Here is a 12,275-nt window from a genome sequence, read left to right on the forward strand (position 1 = left end):
GGAGAGGGACCTGGGAGAGGGGTGCTCCTGGGGGGCAGGACCCGCCAGGACCAAGGCCCAGGCCACCCGTTAGGAACAGCCCCTTGTCCTGGGTGCCCTTCCCATCCCCCCCCCCCCCCCCCCCCGCAGGTACCTGATTTGGGGTAGGTGACTATGAAGATGTCGTCGTCCTGCACCTCCGCGTTCTCCGTGATGCTGATGCTCTCGGGGGAGTAGATGCCCACGGGGAAGGGGATGCCTTTGTACCGGAAGTATTCGCCCGACAGCTTCTGGCTGCAGGAGGGGGGGAGACACCGTGAGAACGGGGAGCAGGGGAGGTCAGAGGTCGCCGGGAGGGTGCAGGGCCCAGGGCCTGCCCGTGTCCAGCTTCACCGCTGAGGTCCCTGGGGGCAGAAAGCAGACTCTCTGAGGCAGAGTGAGGGCGGGGGGGGGGGGGAGTGAGGGGGGGTGAGGGGCACCCCCTCCGGGTGGGACCTTGGGGAGGAGCTTTCTTGGCGCCTCGTTTTGGCATCTGCCCGGTGCCAATGGGGGACAGAAACCCCGCAACCACCCTGCGAGGTGACAATGATTATTATGCTCTTTTTAAGGGTGAAGAAAGCGGGGCACAGAGAGGGTGAGTGACTTGCCCGAAGCCACACAGCTGGCGGAGGTGGAGCACCTCCCGCGTGCAAAGCGGAGCTAAGTGCTTTCGGGACACCGACTCTTCCCCCCACTGCCCAAGGCAGATGCTAGGGCACCACCGCTTCCCCCAACGGGAAGCTGAGGCCCAAGAAGTCAGCCAGGCCCCTGCGTGGCAGAGCCCTCCTGCCAGCCCACGTGTCCAGCCACTGAGAAGCTGAAACAGTATTAAAAAAAAAAAAAAAAAAGAAAACTATATTTTTATTGGTTTCGGAGAGGAAGGAGAGGAAGACAGAAACATCAGTGAGGACAGAATCATTGACCGGCTGCCTCCTGCACGCCCCCCACTGGGGATCGAGCTCACAACCCGGGCAGGTGCCCTGACCGGGAATCGAACCGTGACCTCCTGGTTCATAGGTCAATGCTCAACCACTGAGCCACACCGGCCGGGTCCCTCATCGAGCTGCCCTCTCAAACCAGGGAGTGAAACTGCCCAAAGGGAGATGGTGTAAGAGCTCCCTGCTTCCTCTGCTGCCTCCCCGCCCCCCCCCCCCCCGTCCCCTCCTGTGTGTGGTGTGGGAGAGGGACCAGGGTTTGGGGACACACTTCGCTGGGCGCCCGTGGGGGCTGATAAATTCACAGCCACGTCTGTGCAGTTGCAGCGAGCCTGCCGGGCGCGGGCCCTGGGATTGCGGTGTCACGCGTTCCAGGGCTCCGGGCACCGGAATCCACGGCGGAGGCGGCGCAGGGTGGCAGCGTGCCAACCGGAAGCTGGCGTGTTACGGGCCCGGGCTGTGTGGAGTGTTGGTCAGCTTTCCAAAGGAAGCAAGTTGCTGTAGTTTAGTCTTTTCACATTCTCAATGGCCAGTCCCTCTACCTAACGGTCTTGTCACCTGTATTGGTTCTTTTTTGTTTTTGTTTTTTTAAATTTTTTAAATTGATTTTAGAGAGGAAGGGAGAGGGAGAGAGAGATAGAATACACTGAACTGGGGGGGGGGGTGTTGTAAGTAGGTTATATCATCTGTGGATTTTATTTCAAGTTATGGAAGAGAATGTTTCAACTCTTCTGTTATATAAGGAGGGTTGGAGTTCAGCCACACAGATAAAAGCCCAGAAACATGCCGCGGCCAGTGTGGCTCAGTTGGTAGGAGCATCATCCCGTGCACCAAACGGTTGCAGGTTCGATTCCTGGTCAGGGCGCATGCCTGGGTTTTGGGTTTGATACCCAGTTGGTGCATATGGGAGGCAACTGATCAATCTTTCTCTCTCACATCGATGTTTCTCTCTCTATATATCCCTGTCCTTTCCCCTCTCTCTAAAAATCAATAAAAAAAAAACAAACAGCCCGGCCAGTCTGGCTCAGTGGTTGAGCATCAACCTATGACCCAGGAGGTCACGGTTCGATTCCCGGTCAAGGGCACATGCCCGGGTTGAGGGCTCAATCCCAAGTAGGGGGCGTGCAGGAGGCAGACGATCAATGATTCTCTCTCATCATGGATGTTTCTATCTCTCTCTCCCTCTGCCTTCCTCTCTGAAATCAATAAAAATATATTAAACAAACAAACAAACAAAAAACCTTGAAACATAACGTTGAATGAAAAATGAGGGACACAAGAGCATCCAGGCATCTGTCCAACTGTGGGAAGTTCCAAGCCAGAGAAAGTGGCCTATGGTGTTAGAAGGCGGGGGGTGGTGACCCTTGGAGGACGGGGTGACTGTGGGTGGAGGCAGACGGGGGCTGGTTATATGTTGCGCCCACTTTGCAAAATTCATCGAGCCGTCGCACGGCACTCATGTGCGTTTTACTTTAATGAAACACTCACTGAATGAATGAATGAATGAATGAAGCATTAAAGGGAAACAAAATACTCTTCCCGTGAAAACAACTGCTTTTAACAAAAAGGAAGCAAGGGGTTGCGCCCAGTGAGGTTGAAAACCCAGTGGCTTGCAGAGGCCTTTTCTGTTAGTTCCTCCTTGTCTGCCCAGTTGACAGATGAGCAGACTGAGGCCACCGAGGGCTGCGACTTGCCCAGCAAGCTCCAGTGTCTTTCCTGAAGGCCTCCTGCCCCAGCTGCGGAGCTCTGTGGGATGGGGCGGCGGGGGGCGGGGGTCAGGTTGGAGCAGAAGGACAAAGCTAGAGAACTGCGTCCTCTGCCTAGGGTCCCAGGAGGGCTCGGGAAGCCTGGTGAGGCTCCGCCCGGCCAGCCGGGGTTCCCAGAGGGGAAGCTGGCCTGTGCTCTGTGGTCTGCTGGTGCAGGCCCCCTTGTCCCTGGCTGGGGCTGTGCCCCAGGGAGCAGGGAGGGAGGGCTGGGGTGGGGACTTTGCAGGCCCTTTGTAACCAAAGCGGTACAGGCGTGAGTAAGAGTACTGTTCTGGAGCTGGATGTCACGTGCGTGCTCGGAGCCTGGCTGGCGTCGCTCTGTGCCTCAGTTTCCTTAACGGTAACACGGGGATAGAGGAGCAGCACTGTGTCTTGGTCAATGGTATAAACCCTGGAGCCAGCATACGTGGCTTTGAAGTCTATGCCCCAGCAGCTGTGTGGTTGTGGGCAAGTCGCTCACCCTCTCTGTGCCTCAGTTTCTTCCTCCATAAAATGGGGATAATAATAACCATTACCTCCGGGAAAAAAGTGCTTAGAACTGTGCCTGGCACGGAGTAAGCACAATATAAATGCTTGTTAATTTTTAACAGTAGAAATAGTGGGAGGGTTTCATGTGTCAATAGCCGTAAAAATGATTGGCTCGTGGTCTGCAGCAATAAATCTGGGCTAACGTTATTGTTATACTCAAGACAGAGGTGACACTGGACACTGGGTGAACCCAGAGGAGGGGCTGCTTAGCACGGCGTGGCGTCTGGCACTTAGTAGGCCCTCATCGCATCATAATGACTTTATTGTTCGGTGACGCTATCAGGCACCCCATAGGTTGAGCCTGGACGGTAGTCTTAGTGATGTCACCGGTTGCCAGGCAGATTTCGCCCCGCAGATGGGAGCTGTGAGGTCATCGGTTACCAGGCAGATTAACAGTTTAAGTGCCGGGGCCTCTGGCAACAGCTCACACTTCTTTGAGCCTCAGTCTCCTCGTCGGTCACACGAGGAGAAGGCGCTTTCTACCTCGGGGATCTAATCCTACCTGAGGGTTAAAAGGAATAAAAACGCGAAGCGCCGGGCTCCTGACAAATGCCGAGGAAGCCGACGCCGTGGTTGGCCGCCAGGGTCCGCTCAGTCTTCGGTCTCCAGGCAGACAGCTCCTCGGGAAAATGTCCTCCCCAGCTTACAGGAGAGGGACACCGAGATGCCAGCGAGGAAAAGATCCGGTGCCCTTCAGGGGCGCCTGGGTCTTCACTGAATGCTTAAACGAGCCGTTACCATCTCCAAACCAGGTGCTGGGACATGGCCTGTGCGCAATCATTATGTGGCTGAATGAATGAGTGTGTAATGAATGAATGAATGAGTGTGATGAATGAATGAATGAATTTGTGTGAGTGAATGAATGAATGAATGTGTGATGAATGAATGTGTAAGTGAATGAATGAATGAATGAGTGTGTGATGAATGAATGAATGAGTATGTGATGAATGAATGAATGTGTGATGAATGAGTGTGTAAGTGAAAGAATGAATGTGTGGTGAGTGAATGAATGTGTGATGAATGAATGAATGAGTGTGTAAGTGAATGAGTGAATTTGTGAATGCATGAAGGGCTTTAGCAGGAAACAAGTGAAGGAAAGTCACTTGTCCTCCACCCGCCTCCCTGGTTCTCTGTCCCGGGCACTTTAGAGCCCTCCGTGGGGCCCTCAGAGACCCCCAAAGCCTGACCTCCTTCCAGGCCAGCAGCGTCCACACACCTGTGCCCTCGGAGCGCAGAACAACCAGCCGCTCGACAAATAACTGAGCATCAATATTCACTAAACACGAGGCGAACGGGGGAGAGACCCAATCTCCTTGTATGTGATGACGCCACGGGTGAGAACATGGGGGTGCAGGGAGGGGAGCGACGAGGCCAAGGCCACACAGCAAGCACTAAGCTGAGACGGGGTTTGAACCTCAGTCCTCTAGACGGTTTCTGTCCCGGCCCCTCCTTGGACCCCACACTCCAGCTAAAGCCCCCCCACCTCCCGCCATGTACTGAGCACGATTCCCACCTCCGGGCCTTTGCACCTGCTGCTCCTCCTGCCAGAAATGCCCCCCCACTTCCCTACCACCCTCTAGGCTTGTGCACCAGGGAGGCCCGCCCGGACTCCTGCTGGGCCGAATCGCACGGTGTGTCCTAAACACGGGTGCTGTGCGCCTTCACTCCCACCTCGGACCTCCCATCTGGCCCAGGTGACCATCCTCCCGGGGTCGCGAGCTGTGTGGTTCCCACACCGCGTCCGGGGCCTGGCGCACCGCTGCCGCTTGATCGGAGCAGAGGAATGAGGAGGACACCTGAGCCGGCCAGAGGCCTGCGGCGGGCGGGGAGGGCCATGTGAAGAGCCACCGGCAGGCACCCACTGAGCCTCCTAGCAGATGCCCGGCCGCCCCTGCTCAGGGGACCCCAGGACCTGAGACTCTGAGAATGGCCCAGCGCGTCCACCCTCCTGCCTCCCAATCCAGAGTCCGCCCGGCCCTGGCCCTCCCTCTCCGGCCCCGCTGCCCCAGTCCAGCTCCAGGCTCTCCTTGCACCCTGGACCCTCAACCCAGCCTCCTCCCTCGTCTCCTGGCCTCCATTCTCTCCCTGCTGCATGGCCACAGCTCGGAACTCAAGGCCCTGCATCGGCCGGGCCTGCCCACTCTTATGGCCTCCTCGGGCCTCAGACCCTGTCTGACTCCCCTCTGGCCCCAGCAGGGGAGGCGGGGGTAGGGGAGCCACCTTTATGGAAATTCTATGCCAAGGACATGCATTATCAGGCTCCTCCCAGAACCCCAGGAGGTGGGTATTGGGAGCAGCACTTTGTGCCTGAAGAAATGGAGCCCAGAGAAGTTAATACATTTCCCCGAGGCCACACAGCAGTCTTCAAAGGATGCCTCAGTACACAGCTGTCCTTGAGCCGCCACAGCTCCCTCTGCCTCTAGGACACAGTGTCTGTCTCATTCAGTGTCTCCCCCCCCCCCCCCCCCCCGTGCCTGGCACAGAGCGGGTGGGCAGTAAGTAAACCGGTCCCGGCTCAGGTCCCCTGGCGGCCGGGGCTCAGTCACCCACTCCAGAGACGGCCCTGCCCGCCCAGTAGGGAAAGAAGACAGGCTGAAGCCGCACAGACGTGGATCGGAACCCCGGCTCTGCTACCAGCCAGCTGTGTGACCTTGAAGACATAGCCTAACCTCTCTGGGCCTCAGTGTCCTCATCTGGAGAAGGACAGGGAGGCCTCCCTGGAGGGAACTTGGTGAGGGTTGAAAGCTGCCGTTGCCTCTCTCCTGGGCTGTGGCTGTCGTCTCCTTACTGATCGCCCTCCCTCCATGCTGCCCCCACGGTCAGTTCTCGCCCCGCTGCTGCCAGGGGGCTGCCAGAACCCAAGTCAGCTTCAGTCCCTCCTCTGCTCAAAGCCCTCCTCCTGCCTTTAACCTCCCCTCCCCACCACCCCCGCCCCTGCTTACTCAGCTCCAGCCACACGGACCTCCTGGCTGCCACTCTCCAGGCGGAGTCCTGCCTCAGGGCCTTTGCACTGCCTGTGCTGTCTTCCATTCAGGCCTGTGACGGGCATCCTCACAGGTCTTTGCTCCAACATCCCCACTTGTCACTGAGGCCTCCCCTGTCGCCCTGTTGACAATGGAACCCCCCTCCCCCCCCTGCCCCCTGCTTGCTCCCCACCCCCACCCCCTGCTTGCTTTCCCAAGCCACCTGTCACCTCTGGTTTACATATTACATCGAGTGTTTGCCTTTCTTCACTTGCATATAAAGTCCATGAAGCCAGAGATATTTTTTGGGGGGTGAGGGGGTGAGGAGGGGGGGTCTGTCTTGATTGCCAATATCCAAGACCCTGGCATACACAGAGGGTGTGTCAATATTTGTTGAAAAGATAAAAATAACAGGAGGAGCACTCCCTGGGACAGCACGTGGCTTAATCCACCTTGTGCCTTAAGTCATCTATTTCCTCAGCAGCCCGAGGGGGCCGGTGGGCTGGCCCTTCTCTGTCCCAAATGAGACAATCTGAGCACAGAGAGGAGCCGTCACTGGGCTGCGGTCACACAGCTGCAGAGGACAGAGCTGGGATCCGAACCCGGGCAGGTGGCACCGCTACCCACCTGGTGCCGTGGGGGCGTGCCTCTGGGCTCCTCCACGTGGTTCCCCCGGGGTGCTCCTTCTGGCCAGGGGCTCCGGGGGGGCTAGAAGGTCGAGGGGTCAGGAAGGCAGGGGTTTGACCTCAGGCAACTACTCGCATGTTTAAAGGCACGAGACTTATAATCGACGGCAACTGAGAACAGCCCCAGTATCCTTCATCAGGTGAGCGGGTAAACAGCAGTGCGCACACGCGCGAGCCTCCTTGGCAAGGACAAGAAATACACCACACGGACACCCACCGCCACTCGGATGAGGCTCAAAGGCGCTGCGCTTTAAGTGGGCGAAGCCAGATTCAGAAGGTCACAGCCTATCGCCCCATCAATTTGGCTGTTATATGCCCTAACCGGTCTGGCTCAGCGGATAGAGCGTCGGCCTGCGGACTGAAGGGTCCCGGGTTCGATTTCCGGTCAAGGGCATGTACCTTGGTTGTGGGCACATCCCCAGTAGGGGGTGTGCAGGAGGCAGCTGATCGATGTTTCTCTCTCATTGATGTTTCAAACTCTCTATCCCTCTCCCTTCCTCTCTGTAAAAAATCGATAAAATATATTAAAAAAAATATATATGGCTATTATATATGGTGAGCCGAAGAATGGCCCCCAGGATGTCCACGCCCCAGTCCCGGAAACTGGAAGATGCTCCACCCACACAGGAGAAGGGATGCGGCAGCTGCGATGTTTATGTGAAGGAGGATGTTGAGATGGGGAGATGGCCAGGGGGGGCCTGTAATGGAATCACAGGGGTTCGAAGGAACCGCGGAGAGAAGGTGTAATAACGGGAGGAAGTGGGGGTCAGAGGGGAGAGAGATCGGAAGATGCTACGCTGTGGCTTTAAGGATGGAGGATGGGGCCAGGAGCCAAGGGATGCAGGCGGCCTCTCCCCGCTGGAAAAGACCCGGAAACAGATGCCCCCCCCAGAGCCTGCAGGAGGAATGCAGGCCTCAAGTGGAGGAGAGTGAATTTGTGTAGTTTGAAGCCACTCTGTGGTCACTTATGTCCACAGCCGTAGGAAACGAATTCAATGACATTTTCAAAAAGACATAACTATGTGGACAGAGAATAGATGCGTAGCTGTGTGGGGTGGGGAAGGGCAATTGGGGATGGGAAGGACAGGGCTATAAAGGGATGGTGAAAAAGTTCTGTGTCCTGCTTGTGGCGATGGTTACACACACCTACACGTGTGTTAAAATCCATAGAACTATACACCGCCACACACACACACACACACACACACACACACACACACACAAATCAATTTTACTGTGTGATTTTTCAAAAGAACCTCATCCTACAAATGTGTCGTAAATGTTTCCTCCACGTCCCGCGTGGCTCAGGGTTCAGCATCTGGAAGAGGAGCCGCACACAAATGAAAGAGAAAAGACAAGAGATAATTTGGGGATATAGGGGGACCAGGCGGGTAAGTCCAACTCAGGAGGAAGGACTTCCACCCGTGCTCAGGCCGCACCGACCTTTTATAGTCAGAGGTAAACAAGGCAGTGGTTACCATAGTTACACAGTTCTTGTGAGTTTCACCTGTTTTGACCATGGTTACACTCCCTGCACTTCCCTCAGCCCATTAGCTTCCCAGGTAAGATCCGGGGAGTGTTGTAAGGTCAAGCCTGATTATGCTAAGAGGACTGAGCCCTCTCAGCTGGGACTTGTTTGTGACTTTGCCAGCAGGTCAGTCCGAGGCTCAACCCTATATCGGTTCCCCATACAAATGCTTAAGGCCCACTAGCCAGGATCATAGTCAAACATTCAGTTGGCCAGTGCCGCTTGGCTACCCAGGGATGTGCAGAGACGCAACTCCTGGCTGCGTCACAGCCTGCCTGGGCTTGGCTGTGTGACCCGAGGCCGCGCTCAAGCCCTCTCTGGTCTCATTCGAAGAACGAGCAGCGGCAGGAGGGTAACCGGGACCTCTTGTCTGGGGGCCGCCCAGTCTGATGTCCAAAGAGAGAACTCCCCATCCCCAGGAGCTTTGCACTTTTTTTTTTTTTTTTTAAACATGAGATGGGGCAAATGCTTCCATTCAGCCCACAAGTATTTATTGAGCAGCTACTATGTACCGGGTGCCCGGGGGACACAACCAGGAGGGAAACTGACGAAAACCCCTCCTGCAGTTTCTGTTAGAACAGCGGTTCTCAACCTGTGGGTTGCGACCCCTTTGGGGGATCGAACGACCCTCTCACAGGGGTCGCCTAGATACATCCTGCAGATCAGATATTTACATGACGATTCATCACAGTGGCAACATGACAGTGATGAAGTAGCAACGGAAATAATTTTACGGTTGGGGGTCACCACCACACAAGGAGCTGTATGAAAGGGTCGCGGCATGAGGAAGGTTGAGAACCACTGTGTTAGAAGGAACCATGAGATGAACACACAGTGGAGTAGGATATCGAGCAGATGGTGATGGGGAAAACGAAGGTCTGCTGGCGTGGGAGGGAGAGGAGGTGTCTGGGGTGGGGGTGCGGTTTAGGTGATGGGGTGGGAGGGCCCTCTGGGGAGGGGACACTTGAGCAGCCCTGCAGGAGGTGAGAGAAGGAGCCGTGCGTGTAAAGAAGGTGAGCGGGTGGGCGCCTGGGCGCCTGCGGTCTGTGTGGGGCCGGAACTGCCCCCCTCTCTTCCTGTGTGAGGCCCACCCTTCCGAGAAGGCCGGTGGGGCCCCTGACTTTCTCAGCGGTTAGGGTGAGGGTTAGGGGCGCCCGCTCGCCTCTCTCCTCGCTCCGGGGAGCGTGGCCCAGGCAGAATGACTCACGCCTCGGCCAGGGCGCAGGTGCCAGCAGCTCCCACATGGATGCCGGCGTCTGGATGCCGGTGGGAGAGCAATTGGAGGAACCGTGTGGGGAGATCACCTGACAGCACTTGCTACTCGGGCCACCCCCCACAAAGCCGGGGACACCCCTCCATGCGCCTGTCACCCATCGACCCCAGCCTCCTGCCGGCTTCCTTCTCAGCCCTTTTAATGCTGAGTAATTATTTTCTTTTTCTAAAATACGTTTTTATTGATTTCAGAGAGGAAGGGAGAGGGAGAGAGAGAGAGAGAGAAACATCAATGATGAGAGAGAATCATTGATCGGCTGCCTCCTGCACGCCCCCTACTGGGGATCGAGCCTGCAACCCCGGGCATGTGCCCTTGACAGGAATCGAACCCGGGACCCTTCATGACGCTCTATCCACTGAGCCAAACCAGCCAGGGCAATAGTAATTATTTTCTTTGTCTATTGCCTTCTCTCTTTTTTTGAGCTTTTTATTTATTGATTTTACAGAGAGAGAGAAAGCGAGAGAGAGAGAGAGAGAGAGAGAGAGAGAGACTTGTTGCTCCACTTGTTTACACATTCACTGGTTGCTTCTTGTAGGTGCCCTGACCGGGGATCAAACCCACAGCCTTGGGGTATCAGGACGATGGTCTAACCACCTGAGCTACCTGGCCAGGGCCTATTATCTTCTTTAAGGATTAAAAAAAATTTTTTTTTTTAAAGAATAGATTTTTGAGAGAGAGAGTAAGGGAGACGGAGAGAACCACGAACATGAGGGAGAAAGGTCAACCTGGCACGTGTCCTGACCTTTGGGTGCACAGGGCGACGCCCAACCAACCGAGCCACCCGGCCAAGGTCACGACCTTCTTCACATCGGTCTCCCCTAACGGCAGCAGAAATCCCGCCTCGACTCTGCCCCACCTCCGAGAGCCAGCACCCGGCAGGCAGGCAGCGCGTTAGTATAATTTTTGGAGGCACACAAGACCGTGACCCCAGAAACTCGGGGTGCAGAGAGGCGCCCTGAGGAAATGCCCAGTGAAATCTACACCAGGGCGTTAACGACGACATTGTCTGCAAGAGGAACCTGAGCCGCAGGGAGACTGGATCGGCCGCCAACGTGGGGATCCGGCTGTTTCAGAGGGAGGTGTTTCTGTCCTGCTAGGGGTTCGGGAGGCACACACATTTCTCAAACCGGGCGCTTGCAGATTTGTGCCGTATGTGGTACATGAGCACCATCTATTCCAAGAAAAACCCGTCAGCACGTATTGGGGTCCATTTAACGACATGCAGCCTGGAACGTTTCGGGGGGAAACGCTCTAATCGTGTCTGCAATGGACCCTGAAATGCAGCACCAGTGAGCAGTACCGATGGGTGCCCTGGCCGGGGGGTGGGGGGGGGGGCTCAGTTGGTCAGAGCATCACCCCATACACCAGTGGTTCTCAACCTTCTGGCCCTTTCAATACAGTTCCTCATGTTGTGACCCAACCATAGAATTATTTTCGTTGCTACTTCATCACTGTAATGTGGCTACTGTTTTGCATCGTCATGTAAACATCTGATCTGCAGGATGGGCTTCGGCGACCCCTGTGAAAGGGTCGTTAGACCGCCAAAGGGGTCGCGGCCCACAGGTTGAGAACCGCTGCCCTACACGAAACAGTTGTGGGGTTGATTCCCAGTCACAGCACATGCCTAGATTTCAGGTTGAATTCCCCGTCAGGGCTCGTATGGAAGTCAGCCAATCAATGTTTCTCTCTCACCTCTCTCTCTCTCTCTCTCTCTCTCTCTCAAATCAATGAGCATGTCCTCGGGTGAGGATTAAAAAGATAATGATAATAAGTGAAGACAAGACACACACAAAGAGAAATTTCTGGCAGACACGCACACTACAAGTGGTTACTCCGGGGATGGGCCTGGGGTGTGAGCCTGCCGTGAGCTTGTGAAGCTCCAGAAGTGGGAGGTGGGGGATGTTTGTTACAGCTGCTCAACTGTCTTCATACAGCTCATGTGTGTTCCTCTTTTTTTTTTTTCCCCTTCTTCACAAAATCTAATAGGAGAATAAATTCTTGGAGCCTATTTCTACATCTATTGATCACCTGGGTTTATTAATAAATTATGTATTAATTAAAATATACTTACTATCATCTGGGTTTGTTCATAAGTTTATGGTCTCCACCAACACTTCCCTGCCAGCCTGGGGGGGCCCAATGCTGCCAGTTTTGAGTGTTTGTAAAAACACAGCAAACATTCCCAGTGGAGGGGGCAGAGGCCCCTCCCCCCGCTCTCCCCTTCCTTCTTTTATCAACATTTATTTTTATTATTAGTCTTCTAATAATTAGTATTTTTTTTAATTGATTTCAGAGAGGGAGAGAGAGATAGAAACAGACTGAGCCGGCAACCCGGGGCCTGTGCCCTGACCGGGAATCGAACCGTGACTTCCTGGCTCATAGGTTGATGCTCAACCACTGAGCCACACCTACCCGGCTTTATGCTTTTTTAATTTTATTTATTTATTTTTGTTTTATTAGTTTTAAAAATATGTATTCTTATTGACTTCAGAGAGGAAGGGAGAGCAAGAGAGAGAGAGAAACATCAGTGATGAGAGAGAGTCACTGATTGGCTGCCTCCTGCATGCAGGCCCCCTAC

At 55.0% G+C, this 12,275-nt stretch overlaps 1 protein-coding gene across 1 annotated transcript in view; it reads right to left on the reverse strand.

Annotated features, from left to right (window-relative positions):
- Window positions 1-12,275, reverse strand: part of SULT2B1 (sulfotransferase family 2B member 1) — a 33,962-nt gene that overhangs the window by 12,709 nt on the left and 8,978 nt on the right. The window contains exon 2 of the mRNA XM_070401649.1: window positions 134-273. Within this exon, the coding sequence (XP_070257750.1) occupies window positions 134-273 (140 nt within the window). The remainder of the gene's footprint in view (window positions 1-133; window positions 274-12,275) is intronic.

This window comes from Myotis yumanensis, unplaced genomic scaffold (genome assembly GCF_028538775.1).
Source record: "Myotis yumanensis isolate MYYU_CA2020_CCGP unplaced genomic scaffold, mMyoYum1.0.hap1 SCAF_23, whole genome shotgun sequence".
In the NCBI taxonomy this organism is placed as follows: domain Eukaryota; kingdom Metazoa; phylum Chordata; class Mammalia; order Chiroptera; family Vespertilionidae; genus Myotis; species Myotis yumanensis.